Here is a 13,829-nt window from a genome sequence, read left to right on the forward strand (position 1 = left end):
TTTTTCCCAGAGAAGGAGATGCTGCTGCTGTTGTTCGTGCTGCTGGTACTCGGTGAGAGCGCTCTTTGAATGCACACACACACGGTTATTTAAAATAATTTGAAGTGTGTAACATGTATAACTACTCACTGCAGTTACTTTACTCCTGCTGAAACCTGCAGGCTTCATGCTCATGATCCTGGTATCTGCTCATCTGTTTAAGAAATGTTCCTGTCCTGTCTCACTAATACTACCACAGTACTGCCTGTAGGGAAGTTTGGCCACATTAAAGGTTATAAAAGAAGCCTGGTGCCAGATCTATTGTAGCTTCAGCTAAATAAACGAGAACAGTGTGTTTTTGCAGCAGGTCAGTTTAACAAAGTGCTCATAATGTCAAATGTATTAGTTGTGTTGTGTAGTCCCCACACTGGTTCATCCTGGTGCCTTTTTAAGCTTCACTGATTCACAGGTTAAACTTAACAAACAACATTTAGTTTTTGTTTTATTTGTAACAGTTTGTTCCGAACGCACAAACGTGCTCTGGTCTTTTTAAATTGATGACTTTTGGCTGTGCAGTGTTCCAGGTGTGTCAAAGCACCAGATGTCTAATATGGAAGACCAAGAGATTCACACACATTGACATAAAGCTTTTTTGATTTGGTGTTTAATTGTACAGTAAAATACAGATTAGTAAATACATGTAGGAATTTTTTTTAAATTGACTTTGGAGACTGACCTGGATTTTTTTCTACGCTCCTGTTTGAACCATCAGCTCTGCTTTAGCATTACTAACAGGTGTGTGTGCTCGTACAAAGGACTTTTAGCTCCAGCATTCACACTCTGTGCAACATTGAACCTCTTAAGCTAATTTGCTAAAACAGCTAATGCTAGCATCGGTGCATGTTTGTGTTACTCTAACCCAGGGGTCCCCAATCCCAGTCCACGAGGGCCGGTGTCCCTGCAAACTTTGGATGTGTCCTTGAGCCATCACAGCTGTTTTAAATGGATAAATTACCTCCTCAACATGTCTTGAAGTTCTCCAGAGGCCTGGTAATGAACTCATCATGTGATTCAGGTGTGTTGACTCAGGGTGAGATCTAAAACCTGCAGGGACACCCGCCCTCGACGACTGGGATTGGGGACCCCTGCTCTAACCAATCAGAGAGCTCCTTTCATCACACTGCATGGCTGATTTGTTAACTAATTTCATAGTTATTTTCAAAAACATCTTTAAAAGCTGAAAATTGAAAAAGTACTTTTTGCATTGAGAGTTTAGCTTTTTTAAACTTCATTTTCAAATTGAAATCCTTATTACTGGAGTGATAATAGATCTAGAAATATTCACTATCAATGATTCTTGTTTTAATTAAATTATCACACAATAATTAACTTTGTAAGTGTCCAAATAAATAAAAGAAAAATAATTAGCAGATTCCCACCCTCATACATTTTTTGATGAAGACGAACACACACTCTCGCTCTCACACACACCACGATAAGATTTAAGTGGATTTATGTAGCTGTGAATTTTTAGATGTTTGTTTTCCAGATGTTGTACATTTGTTGTTGTTTTTTCTCTTACCAGTAGAGCAGTTGGCGATATGCTGTTCATTTCTATTTGTGCTCTAGTCATTTATTACATCTACGTCTCCTCCACCCCATGTTTTCCTCCTGCCTGTCCTGCCTTAGACATCATCATACTGTACACCAGATATATTTTAATAACTGAAACAACACAAATAGAAATGAAGAAATAAAAAGATAAAAGAAACACATGAACCAGAGGAGACAGAGCTGATCTTGGTAACAGAGCATTCGCATCGTAATTCTGATGCTGCCGCAGAGGATTTAAGAAGGAGAGAAGAAAATTCACGAGTCGATGAATTTACTGATGCACTGTAAGTTCTGAGTTCACTGCAGCATCTGGCCTTTCTGTGTGGAGCTTGCATGTTCTCCTCCTGTATGAGTGGGTTCTCTCAGGGTTTCCTCCCACAGTCCAAAGACATGCAGTCAGTGGGGTTGAGGTTAATCTGTGATTTTAATTTGCCCGTAGTGTGAATGGTTGTTTGTCTCTGTGTCAGACTAATGGGTCTAATTGCATAATTACATATCCACTATCTGTGGCTATCCATTAGATAGCTTGACTTCATCTCGTGCAGTCTTTCACCAGTTCATGGGAAACCAGGTCAGCAATTTTCTGTTATCTGAAACGTAGCTGCTGCAGTGCAGCTACACTTTCTACACCTGTGTATGTAGGTCAGGGGTCACTGAGCTTACCGAGCCAATAATTAGTTCTAAAGGGTTTAGAATCAATAACATGACCACAAATTTATGCACCTGCCTGATTTTGTTTAAACAATTATTGCACACTTTCTGTAAATCCAAGTGTGTGTGTCTCCTATATGATATATTTAACTGACATTTTTATTGGAACAACCAACGATTGTTGGGCAGGAAAATAATGACTATTAACAAGGTTGCCCAAACTTTTCATCCCACTGTATGGAAAAGCTCTTTTTTAGAGCTTTATCATTTCACACATAAAAATATTAAACCTTTCCACACTTGCTCAGATGTAGGGAGAGAAAAATCAGAGGGATTTCAGTCTCTTTCTATCCTCATTATACGGGTTAGTTAAAGTTAATTAGTGTTTTTTGTGTTTGTGTCTCCTTCCAGTTTTCCAGCATGCCCTGGCTGTGATGGTGGAGGTGTATGAGGGGGCAAAGTCTGTCCTGCTGCCCTGTCAGTACACAGGTTTTGTAGTTGAGGACCCCACAATGATATGGACTCGCACTGATCTCAACCCCAAATCTGTCCATCTGAGACAAGAAGAAACTGATGATCTGAGCGGACAAAACCAGCGTTACAGCGGGCGCACGTCAATGAGGCCTGATGCTCTGGACACTGGAGACTTCAGCCTCACTCTGAGAAACCCCCGACCGACTGATAGTGGCGACTACACCTGCTCCATCCGCACTGGAAGGGAGGAACTGAAACTGACAGACGTACAGCTGCATGTCAAAGGTCAAAAACCCCAATAACGTCTGTAATTACAAGTCAAAGATGAGTACAGTGCTGACAAAGGTCAGAGGTCACAGTAAAAGGTAGTAGAAAGGGGCTAAACCTAAAAAATGAAAGAAACATTTTCTAAACGCAACCAGTCTGGAAACATCAAAACAAAACTGGAGAGAGAAAGAGACCATGACTGGGGAAATCTGAGGTAAACCAACATGAGCACATGAGGACAGGACACACAGACAAACTGGTCTGACTAAATGAAGTCAGATGCACTAAAAGAATAAAAAAAGTCATATAAAATAAAATGTAAATACAATAGAAAACTCAAATATGAACATTTTATAATTCCAGCTCAAAGACTGGGTCAAAGACACAGGACCATCACAAACACAGATGCCTTGATTATCATCAGTGTGACTGCTGCTGCTCATGTTGTGGTTTATTGTCCTCTCAGACCAGCAGGTGGAGGTGAAGGTGGAGGAAGGCTCAGACTCTGTCATCCTGCCCTGCAACACAACACCTGACCTGCCTGAGGACACCACAGTGAAGTGGACTCACTCTGACCGAGAACTCATGATGGTCCATGGGTGTTCAAATGGAAGCGACCACCAGGACGACCTTTACTGTGGTCGCACGAAGATGAACAAAGACCTGCTGAGAACTGGAGACCTCAGTCTGACCCTGAAACACCCCACAGAGAGAGACAGTGGAGGATACATCTGTACCATCTACAGGGACAAAGACATCCTGAGACAGAAAGTAGTGCTGCAGGTCAAAGGTCAGACATGTAGCTACAGGTCAGAGGTCAGAGCAGATTGAGTAGAGCGTTCAGCAGTCATGTGATATTGTTTTGTTTGTCCACAGAACCGTTTCCGTCCTGGGCCACAGTTCTCCTGGTGTTCCTGCTTCTTCTTGTAGTTGTTTCTGCGAGTCTTTTGTTTCATTTCCGTCATGCCTTGGTGTCAGGTGAGTCTCTCATACTACACTACCCATAATGCATATAGTTAGCCTCCTCTGGGGTTTCTTGACTTGTTCCGCTAATTTATTCATTAATATGTAAATATTTAATTTGCATATTAATGATCAAAGAACTGCCGTCCCATTGTTCATCTTACTGATATCTTACTCCGTACAGTTGTCTATACATGTTTCTGTACATCGTTACCTGCATATACAAACTTCAGTTGCTTATGTAAATAGGACCACTTTGTGTTTTCCTTTTATATTTTATGTCCCCTTGCTATAAGAGTTGTGTAACACCCACATTTCTCATTCGTGGGAGTTTTTTGTATTCTTTTCCAATTCCACCAGTAAGATTGGGGAGACCTTTTTCCATTACATTAGCCTGTCCCTGCTGGTGGTGTCGTTCAAACAGGAAACAAGTCTTTGTTAGTCTGTAGATGTTGGAGGAGCTCCTCTCAGAGAGTCTGCAGGACAGTTTGGTCTGAAAGCTCCTCCTGTGTCCTCGAGGATCAGAGTGTAAAATGAGAAGTGAACGAACACCTGCTGAACTTTGACCTTCAGGAGAAAACCTGATAACGTTCCCCCTGTGAGAACAGCGAGATCTGCTCTGAGCTGCTCCATAAACACAAATCAGACTTTGTGCGTTAGATTGTTTGAACCTCCAGCATTCAGTGAATCTACAGATGGATGATTCAAACAGGACATGGCATTTCTCTACACCTCTGAAAACCTGCTGCTGTCTGTGTTTGTTGTTCTTTCAGTGATTCCAGTGAAGGTGGAGGTGGAGGAGGGGGCGGAGTCTGTCCAGCTGCCCTTCAAAACCACAAAACACCTGTCGGGGGAAGTTCAAGTGATATGGGAACGTTACGAGCCGTTCCAGAAGGCTCACGTGTTTACAAACGGCCCAAACCAATTTGAAGAACAGCACGAGGTTTACAAAGACCGAACTGTGATGAACAAAGACCTGCTGGAAACTGGAGACCTCAGTCTGACCCTGAAACAGCCCACAGAGAGAGACAGTGGAGAGTACAAGTGTTTGGTCTGGAGGAAGGGAACCTTCATCAGAAAGAAAACCGTGAAGCTCAAAGTCAAAGGTTGGTTTGTCTGTTTGTTTGTTGGCTTGTGTGATTGTGTCTGACTGTCTCGAGTCTCCTCTGCAGGTCCAGGATCAAACAGAGGACATCAGGACCAGAAGCTGCTCCATTGATCCGACTCCTCTGATCGATCAGTGTTACGACTGCTGTTGTAATGTTGTCTCTCATGTGCAAATGTAAGTGTGCAGGTGCATTTCTGTCATTGGTGGATCCCGGAGACGGTGTCTGCTGATTGGCTAACTACATGGAGACAACATATTTACACAGGAGCATGTAGGGGTGGACTGCCTTTGTATTTGATCACTGTTTTCTCCTGTTTTTGTCAGTTTTGGAGGTACGCTGCTGTCATTTAATTTCTTTGAGTATGTTGTTTGTATCATTGTCTCAGGGACCAAGCAGTAAAGCATAAAGGACACAGGTGTTTAATTAAAAAAATGGGGTTTTATTGACCCAAAAGTATAAAAAGATATTCAACAAAGCCAGAACTTAAACAGGCAGACCAGCAAAACAGGTCAACTCAATAGACTAAGCTCAAGATAACAATTAACAAAACCTCAAACAAACATAAGACAGACTGACCTCCTGAAACGACACATGGGGGAACGTTAATACTGGTTTAGCTAAACCACATGACACACACAGAGGAAAACTAAACCAACTAATACAAAACAATTAAAAAAACTTGAAACACCCTCCAGGCAATGAAGCATGACGGCTGTCAGTGGTACTTCAGCTCTCCCAGCCCTTTGCCAGACAGGAGAAAAGCCCCAGGTGACTCAAACACAGAAAGATGTATCAATATAAAACAGAACTTTGACCTTGCAGTGTTCATATGTGTGCACGCCTTCTAAACATCGGAAGGTGTAATAAAAACAAATAATAAAGAAACAATATTGGACAATGAGTAGAATATATTTAAAGTAGTGACTGCAAAGCAAACTAAAGTGAAGTAATGCTGAGGTGTGGCTCATCCTGTGCAGCCATCACACCTTGAGCCCCGTTTGTTTGTTGTATTGCTGTTAGCTCCACCCCGAAGCTGAAGTCCGCTCCTTTGTGTTGAACCCACTCATTGTAAATGAATCACCATCAAAATGTACTAATTATGTGATGTGCTGCTCACGGTCACACAGGGATGGATCACCCGTATATTATGGTCTGGCCACGCCTAGATGGGCCATAACAATCAGTTTGATCTGTGTGACTGATCAGTGATGTCAGCATGATCACAGGTCCATAGTAACCATAGTAACGCTTTTTGTTCTCACTCGCCTTTTTTAACTTGTCAAGTTGGTTTTGACCTAAATATACAATTATTGTTCTATGAATTTAACCTCGGTCATAACAATTTAATCTGATCCAGTGTTGTTGTTCTGCTGTGGTGATGGAGCGGCTGCTCCTGACTACAGATGGATGATTCAAACATGGCACACAGAGAAGAAGGAGTAGAAGAAGAAAGCTGAATGCCTGTAATGGTGATCTGCATGGATCAGAGCAACAGTGAGAAAACATGGAGGAACCTTTAAGGCAGCGGTCCCCAACCCCCGGGCCTCGGACCGGTACCGGTCCGTGAGTCGTTTGGTATCGGGCCGCGAGAGTTGAGGCTCAGGTGTGAAATGTATAGTTTTCAGGGTTTTTATCAGTTTTCAGCGTTATTTTGTTATCGTTTTTATCGTTTACTCGGTTTTCCTGGGTCTTTTCACGTGTGTTATGAATAAATCTTCTTTTTTTCGGTACCGGTACTAGTTTTATTTTGTTGTATTTATCCGCGACACCTTAAAGGCCGGTCCGTGAAAATATTGTCAGGCATAAACCGGTCCGTGGCGCAAAAAAGGTTGGAGACCGCTGCTTTAAGGAACAATGTCAAGACAGAAACACAGGAAACACACTGCTGAGCTTCAGATTCAGACAACAGTTGTCTCAAGATGCTTTAAACTCTAAGTCTGTGTAGTGTCTCAGTCATCCAGGTCATGGTCGTCTCAGCAGTTTGGAAAAAAGTGAACATAGAGTATGCTGTGCAGAGCAGCGAGCAGTTCTCAGACCTCTGGAGACACCAAGCAGCCACTTCATGCTCTCTCTTTCTAGTCCCTGTCAGGACTCTTGCTGCAGCATTTTGGATTAGCTGAAGGCTTTTCAGGGAGGTTTTAGGACATCCTGATAATAATGAATTACAGTAGTCCAGCCTGGAAGTAATAAATGCATGAACTAGTTTTTCAGCGTCACTCTGAGACAGGATATTTCTAACTTTAGAGATGTTGCACAAATGGAAGAAAGCAGTCTTACATATTTGCAAGTGTTATCTGGCTTCATGGTTAAAGCTAGGTGTCATCTGCATAGCAGTGAACACCTGTTCAACCACTCACATTCATTTCACTGTGATGTGCATTAAAATGAAGCCCCACAGGCTGTTGGACAATAAGCTTTATAGTTTCAGTTGGTCCAGTTTAATGTGCAGCCATCACTGAGAAATAATCAGCAGCACTGAGAGCGCGCTCAGCAACAAAACCATTATTTTAGTGCTCTGTGCTTTAAATCAGCAGGTTAATGATTTGCTGCAGCATTCGTTTTCACAATAGTGTTCTTTTATAGATTTTTAATCCCTATGTGATAATGTGTTTTAGTAGGTGGAGCTCGTAGGGATCGTTTTTTGTGGAGTCATGTGATCCATCAAACACCCCCTTTAGATTGGTTACATGCTGCCAGCACCGCCTCTTTCATGTGAACGTATGAGCAAACTCTGGGTTAACTTAGTGAGTTAACACGTGTTGGTTTGTACAACCTGACTGTAATAATGAAAACCGTCTGTTCTTCACTGGGATTCCCTTTTGTCCAGTTTGGGTTTTGAGTCCATTTTATTATTGTGTGACATTTAGAGGAGGACGGTAAACCTGTCCTGGTCGAGGAGGAGAGATTGCTGTTGTTCTCTGCAGTGGTTTAAGCATTCAAACGACGAACTCTGTAACATGAGTTCACTAAATGAAGCCCCTCACTGTAGTTTACTTTATTTCTGTAAAGTTGCATCATCCTAAAAACTTGATTCTGTTCGGATGTAGATCCAAGTGACTGACTCACCTCCTTCGCCTCAAACAGATCACTCCGTCATGGACGTGTTCGTACAGCAGCTACTTTCAGCTGCTCCCTCATCACAAGACGCTATCACAGCACACAGCTCTGCATGTTTTACACTAAATGCAACACAAAGGCGATTATTGTCACCACTCAACATGTTAACCTCTACACTATGGAGCCATAAACCTCTGTTCTTACAGTATAGTATGCTTTCATTATGTAACCCGGGTTAAAAAGATGCATAAATAGTAAAAGATAAGTGAAGTCTGAGAATATAAATATCAAAGAGTTCATTTATTTAAATTTTCTTGTTTATTAAAATGATCAAAGTTCATGTCAAGTGATTAAAAACATGTTTGCATTGTTTAAAATACGTTATCTTTCTTTTCTTGTGACTTGTTTGTGAGAACTGTAATTTCCTACGGGGATAAGGTCTGTGAAGGTAACACAGGGTGGAGAAGGAAAAAGAGAAAAAAGAGAGCGCGAGGAGAGAGGGCGGTGGTGCGTGAGTTACACGGAGCATCCGGAGAAGCTAGCTTGTTTTTATGTAGTATCAGCAGTGTTGGGGAGTAACGGAATACATGTACCGCCGTTACGTATTTAAAATACAAAATATGAGTAACTGTATTCCGTTACAGTTACCGTTTAAAAAGGTGGTATTTAGAATACAGTTACTTTGTTGAAATAAATGGATTACACGGCGGTACTTCTCTGTTTCATATTGTGGCGGGTCAGGACTGTTTGGGTTTTGTTTGACAGCTACGTTCTGTTGTTCCAGGTGGCAGAGTTACGGTTGCCATGGCTACAGGGTGCCGCTCTCTCGCTGCGAGTTTCCTGGGTGAGAGAGCGCCTGTTGTTGTTGTTGTGCTAAGCTAATAGGCAGAATGCTACCGGTATAGCTCTAAAGAATGTAGCATCATAGGCAGTGTAGTCCGTGCTGCAGGAAGAATGGACTGCCATACACGTTATGTGTCTGTGAGCGTGAGGAGGGAGAAAAATGAAAAGTACGAGCTGTCATCGAGCAAAAACGGGAGCTGGAAGCATGTAAATATAATAATAACCACTACAGCCAAGAAGAGTGCCTGACGAGCCCAGTTGTAAGTAAGCTATTAAGACTCGACTGTACACCGTGTTCGTGTTTTCCTCCAAAAACAATAAGTTCCGTTGGAGCAGCCTTTCAACGCCTCTCTCTGTCTCTGCTAGCAAAGTTGACCCAGACAACAAAGTAAAGCTAGTTTTCAGCTACGAGCCCGACACAGAACCCACCGTATTAGTCAGAGGTCCCTTTACTACGGTTCGGAGCCGCGGACCTTCAGTAACAGTAATAAATCACAGCAATAGTACATTCATGTAGTTGTAAATAGCATGATAATATATTAAGTAATCCAAAGTATTCAGAATACGTTACTCTCATTGAGTAACGTAACGGAATACGTTACAGAATACATTTTGGGGCATGTATTCTGTATTCTGTAATGGAATACATTTTAAAAGTAACCTTCCCAACACTGAGTATCAGTGAGTGTGTTTCGACTTTTCAGAAAGATAAGTCACAGTGTCGGTAAGTTAGTGACGTGACACGTAAAGTTTCGGCGTGAAGCTGCTGGACTGTGTGTTTTGTTTACTGCGGCCGTGCAAGCATTGAGTTAAAGCGAGGCTAACCAAGCCGTTAGCTAATAAGGACTACTGTAGCTGCCGTTTCGCTAAAGTTGTGGGACGTAACAAGCTGCAGAGGATCGTTACCGAACTGGATAACGACGGAAGGACCCCGGATAGTCACTCTGAGTGCCCGCGTCACTCAGAGTACCTCTGGCAACGTGGGAAGCTAAAACAGGAAGCTTGTGGAGCACGTGGAGATCACGGACCTTCCTCATCTTTGTGCTACTGCATTCAGAGCGGAGTGTTTCTGAAGGAGCTGAAGACAACTTGTTGCCTGGATTAATCTGGTGGGAAGTGCACGTTTCACAAGGTACTGAGTTTATTTATTTATTTATTGCTTGTTGAGTGAAGAACTTCCGGTTGGGAGATCGTTTTGGATTTATACTGGAGCAATTGACTATGTGCACGTTAGCATATGCTACTTCCGGTGCGGAAACTCCTGTGGGGAGCTTTGTTTCCGGTGTCCTATTCACGCCCTGTTTACGGTCCAAAACAAGTTAAGCAAGTGAATAAATCAAGCGGCGATTTACATTTCTATAGATGTCTCGGGCATTTACCCAATATATCTGTAAACGATGTTCATCGACTTGTCGATATTTTTCCCCGCGCCTCAGAGCAAAAGAGAAAAGGGATTCAAATGTTATATTTCTCTGCTGTCCCTCGTTTATCGGGGTGTTATGTTCTAAAAATAACCAGCGATAGGTGAAATCAAGTAGCCAATTTTATTTTTTGACGGTGCAAAACGTTTGGTGGACATCGTGGACATACAGCACTGCACTTCAGAGTCACACTGCTGCATCGATGCAGCGATGCTGTACAGGAGAGACGTCACGGAGGAGATCGTCTGCAGCGATCAGGACACAATGTGACGTAAAAAGAAAAGCATGCAAACTTGCACTAAAAAATCTGCGAAACAGCGAGGTGAAAGGTGAACCGCGTTATAGCGAGGGACCGCTGTAATTTTGAAGGTAAGTCACAACATACCCTTCGTACATACTAATGTGTAGAAACTGTTACCAGCAATCATTAATTTTTGTGTGGCTTTTTTCACGGTTTGTTAACATGCTGTGTAGGTGTGTACTTGACTAGCTGATATCAACATAACAGGAAACATCTGGTTTGACTATTGTTCACCTGTAGTTTGAATGCTGAACATCTGCCTGTTTAAATCATGAGACCAGTCACTATACAGAGATGTGCTTCTGAATGTGGACGATGTGTCTTCTGCTGCAGTTCTGCTTGTGTTGAGTGATGTAAACAACTGATCGATCTAAACTCTTTAAACGTCAAAGTTGATCATTAGATTTTTTATGACACACAGTGGTGAGTGTTCCCACCTCCTGCTCTTTGTAACTTAACGCCATCTTTCCGTTTTCGAGTTGTGGACATGATTTTAGAGAATATCTTCGCAGTAGCGATTGACCGCAAAGTAAAGCTACCGGAAATGTACAACCCCACATCCGGTCTCAAACCAGGAAGTTAGCATTTTCTCGTGCACAGGGTCAATACAGGCCTGCAACGTAGGGTTTATCTCTGCCGGCTTTAGGTTTAGTTTGGGACTATAATTGTTTTATCACTGGTGGTTTACACTGTATATGTGGAGATTCTGTGTACAGTGGGTAAATTGCTGTGTGTGTTTTTGGTTTGCCTGAATACTGAAATCTGCCATTTTATTATTTTGTTTTCATTGTTTGGTAAATTAAAGGAGGGTTGCAATGCTCTACTTTACATGGTGTATGACATGATTTACTGCACTATAGACACTAGTGTTCATTTTCGCGTGTAGTGCTACTGGTAAGGAATAAGCTTCATTGATCCCAGAAACAAAAGAGAAGTTAATTTAAGAATATCGTACGAGAGTACACTAGGAAAAGAACCCAGGGCCCATTTATTACTGGTGTCAAGCCAGCCTCCACTTTGTTTTACGTTCCCTGTGTATTCAAAGTATTATGGCAAAAGATGTGGAAACATGATTTCAAAATAAAATCTCCTGAAGCATGATTTCAATGATTGCGCCCCCCACCCCAGGCTCCGTGGGGCTTGGTGGTGGTGCTAATGTAGGCCCCCGTCCGGATGGGCCTTTGTGGCTTCCAGGGGTGCCTACTTGGGTCAGTGGGGGACCTGGCCCCACGAGAGAGTACTTTGCCTTCACTTCCCTCCCCTCCTCATCCCCACTCCATCACACCGCCACACATGCAGGGCTTTGGCGTACAGTTGTTTCACTGAGGTGGGTGTGAGACATTCCTGCTGTGTCCCCTTCCGACCACCTGTACCTCAATTTTATTCCTAAATCTATACATCAACATCACTTGTGCTGGGCATGCTGAATGGCGTCCAAGGGATGGTCTGTGTATTCAACCTCTCCTAAGTTGCCGGTGCCCACGTCTCAATTTTAAATACATGTAGATTATAATGTTTCTCGGCAGGGGCCGTGCTGACACCAATATTTATAGAGCTCTAACCCTTTAAAACCGGTCAGAGCGGCACGCTCTGTTTTGCGTAACTATTTTTAAATCCCGGTAGCTCTGCAACCACGTGAGCTAGCGCAATAATTTTTTTTGCATACGAAACCAGAGGAGTTGTACTTACATCTTATGCCATCAGCTTGTCCTCGGTCACAGTTTCCTTCCACATATAGCTTTGCAAAAACTGCATAAAAAGCACTTGCAGCAACAAAAACATAATATTCCAGAAACACGCTTTGCCAATCCAATCAGCTGTTCATAACACTTCCTACATTGGATTAGATGTCAGCGCGAACTTTTGCATGTCCGCCATGACCTGCCCGAAACCGGAAGTGACGTCATTTTCGCGGAAATGTAGTTTTTTTTACCATCAGGGCCTCATGAGCCTATACTGGTGTTTTTAAAAGTTATCTTTGACTTTATGACTTTCTGTGTGGTTTCTGGGATGCTTAGGACTCATATTGCACTGCTGGAAATAGTTTATTTTGATGCATATGCTGCTTTTTTGCAAATTTGCATCATAATATTTATTTTCGTTTTTCCTGCAGTGTATAAAAATTGGTGTATTTCAAAAATAAAACTATGAAGACACTCAAAATAAATTTCCTGTGGTGGGAAACTATTTTGTGCAACTTTTTTGTATTTACAGTTTTGAGGGATAAGCCTCTTAAATTTCTCTAACTAGAAATATATGTTAAAAAGGCAAAAACGATTTTCAATTTTTTTGTAGTTTATTGCACTTTTTTGCAATTAATGTAATTACTATGCACTTAATGCAGGTATATTATTAAAATTTGGGCTGTAATCGTTGTATTGATGTATAGCAACTTGAAATGCTCCCAAAAATGGCTCCACAGCATGTAAAAATATAATATAAGCTCTGGCGGACTTGGTTCTATGGTAGGTCTTAAAGGATTAATATTTCCTATCAACCAATTATGTGTATTCCTTTGATAATAACTGCAAATTTAAATTTTACAATAAAATGATTGAATAAATAAATTTTAAAACTTCAATCAAGTGGAGCAATATTGCAAAGCCATAATGGTCCACTTGAAAAAAACAAAATCTGTTGGAGAGCCTATACCGCCCACTACTGGACGTTACAATTAAACAGGCGAGCTTGGAGTGTCTGACTCTGTCGACATTTCAAAAACTAGAGGTGAAAACATGTCATTTTGAACATAAAAGTCTTGTGCAGGAAAAATGCTGAAGAAGGAGAAGGGGTGAGTTCCTTTTTTAAAGTATAAACTTTAAATAGTAACTTTTAAAATTTGCTAACAAAGTAGTTAATCTCCAATTACATGTAATTGAGTAATCAAGTCTTGTAGCCTAGCCTGAGATATTAGCCAGGTTATTTCTGATTGTAAAAATGTCTTTTTTCTTATGTGTAACACGTAAAATTACATTTATGTCACCATATTATTACTGGGGTTTTTTCGATAACAGGCTTCGCTATGAGCAAAAACAAAAAGATTTGCGCACAGGACTCAGGCAAAGTTGTAGCATACGGCAGAAATTAATTAACACGTGTTCTATAACAGGCACATCTGTTGCTAACAGGCAATGGCTTTTTAACATCAAG

At 41.7% G+C, this 13,829-nt stretch overlaps 1 protein-coding gene across 3 annotated transcripts in view; it reads left to right on the top strand.

Annotated features, from left to right (window-relative positions):
• LOC148103145 (butyrophilin-like protein 2) overlaps nt 1-13,829 on the top strand; it is a 100,499-nt gene that overhangs the window by 56,686 nt on the left and 29,984 nt on the right. The window contains exons 1-5 of one of the 3 annotated variants that reach the window (XM_087838485.1): nt 2,671-3,003; nt 3,452-3,775; nt 3,862-3,963; nt 4,722-5,054; nt 5,121-5,181. In XM_087838485.1, coding sequence (XP_087694611.1) covers nt 2,679-3,003; nt 3,452-3,775; nt 3,862-3,963; nt 4,722-5,054; nt 5,121-5,167 — 1,131 coding nt within the window. In that variant the 5' untranslated portion in view covers nt 2,671-2,678 and the 3' untranslated portion in view covers nt 5,168-5,181. Of the gene's footprint in view, nt 1-2,670; nt 3,004-3,451; nt 3,776-3,861; nt 3,964-4,721; nt 5,055-5,120; nt 5,182-13,829 lie in introns of those variants that run through there. The other 2 variants (XM_087838476.1, XM_087838474.1) reach the window with 2 other exon arrangements.

The sequence above is a fragment of the Neolamprologus brichardi genome, chromosome 3 (genome assembly GCF_056152115.1).
Source record: "Neolamprologus brichardi isolate AB-2024 chromosome 3, ASM5615211v1, whole genome shotgun sequence".
Taxonomy (NCBI): Eukaryota; Metazoa; Chordata; class Actinopteri; order Cichliformes; family Cichlidae; genus Neolamprologus; species Neolamprologus brichardi.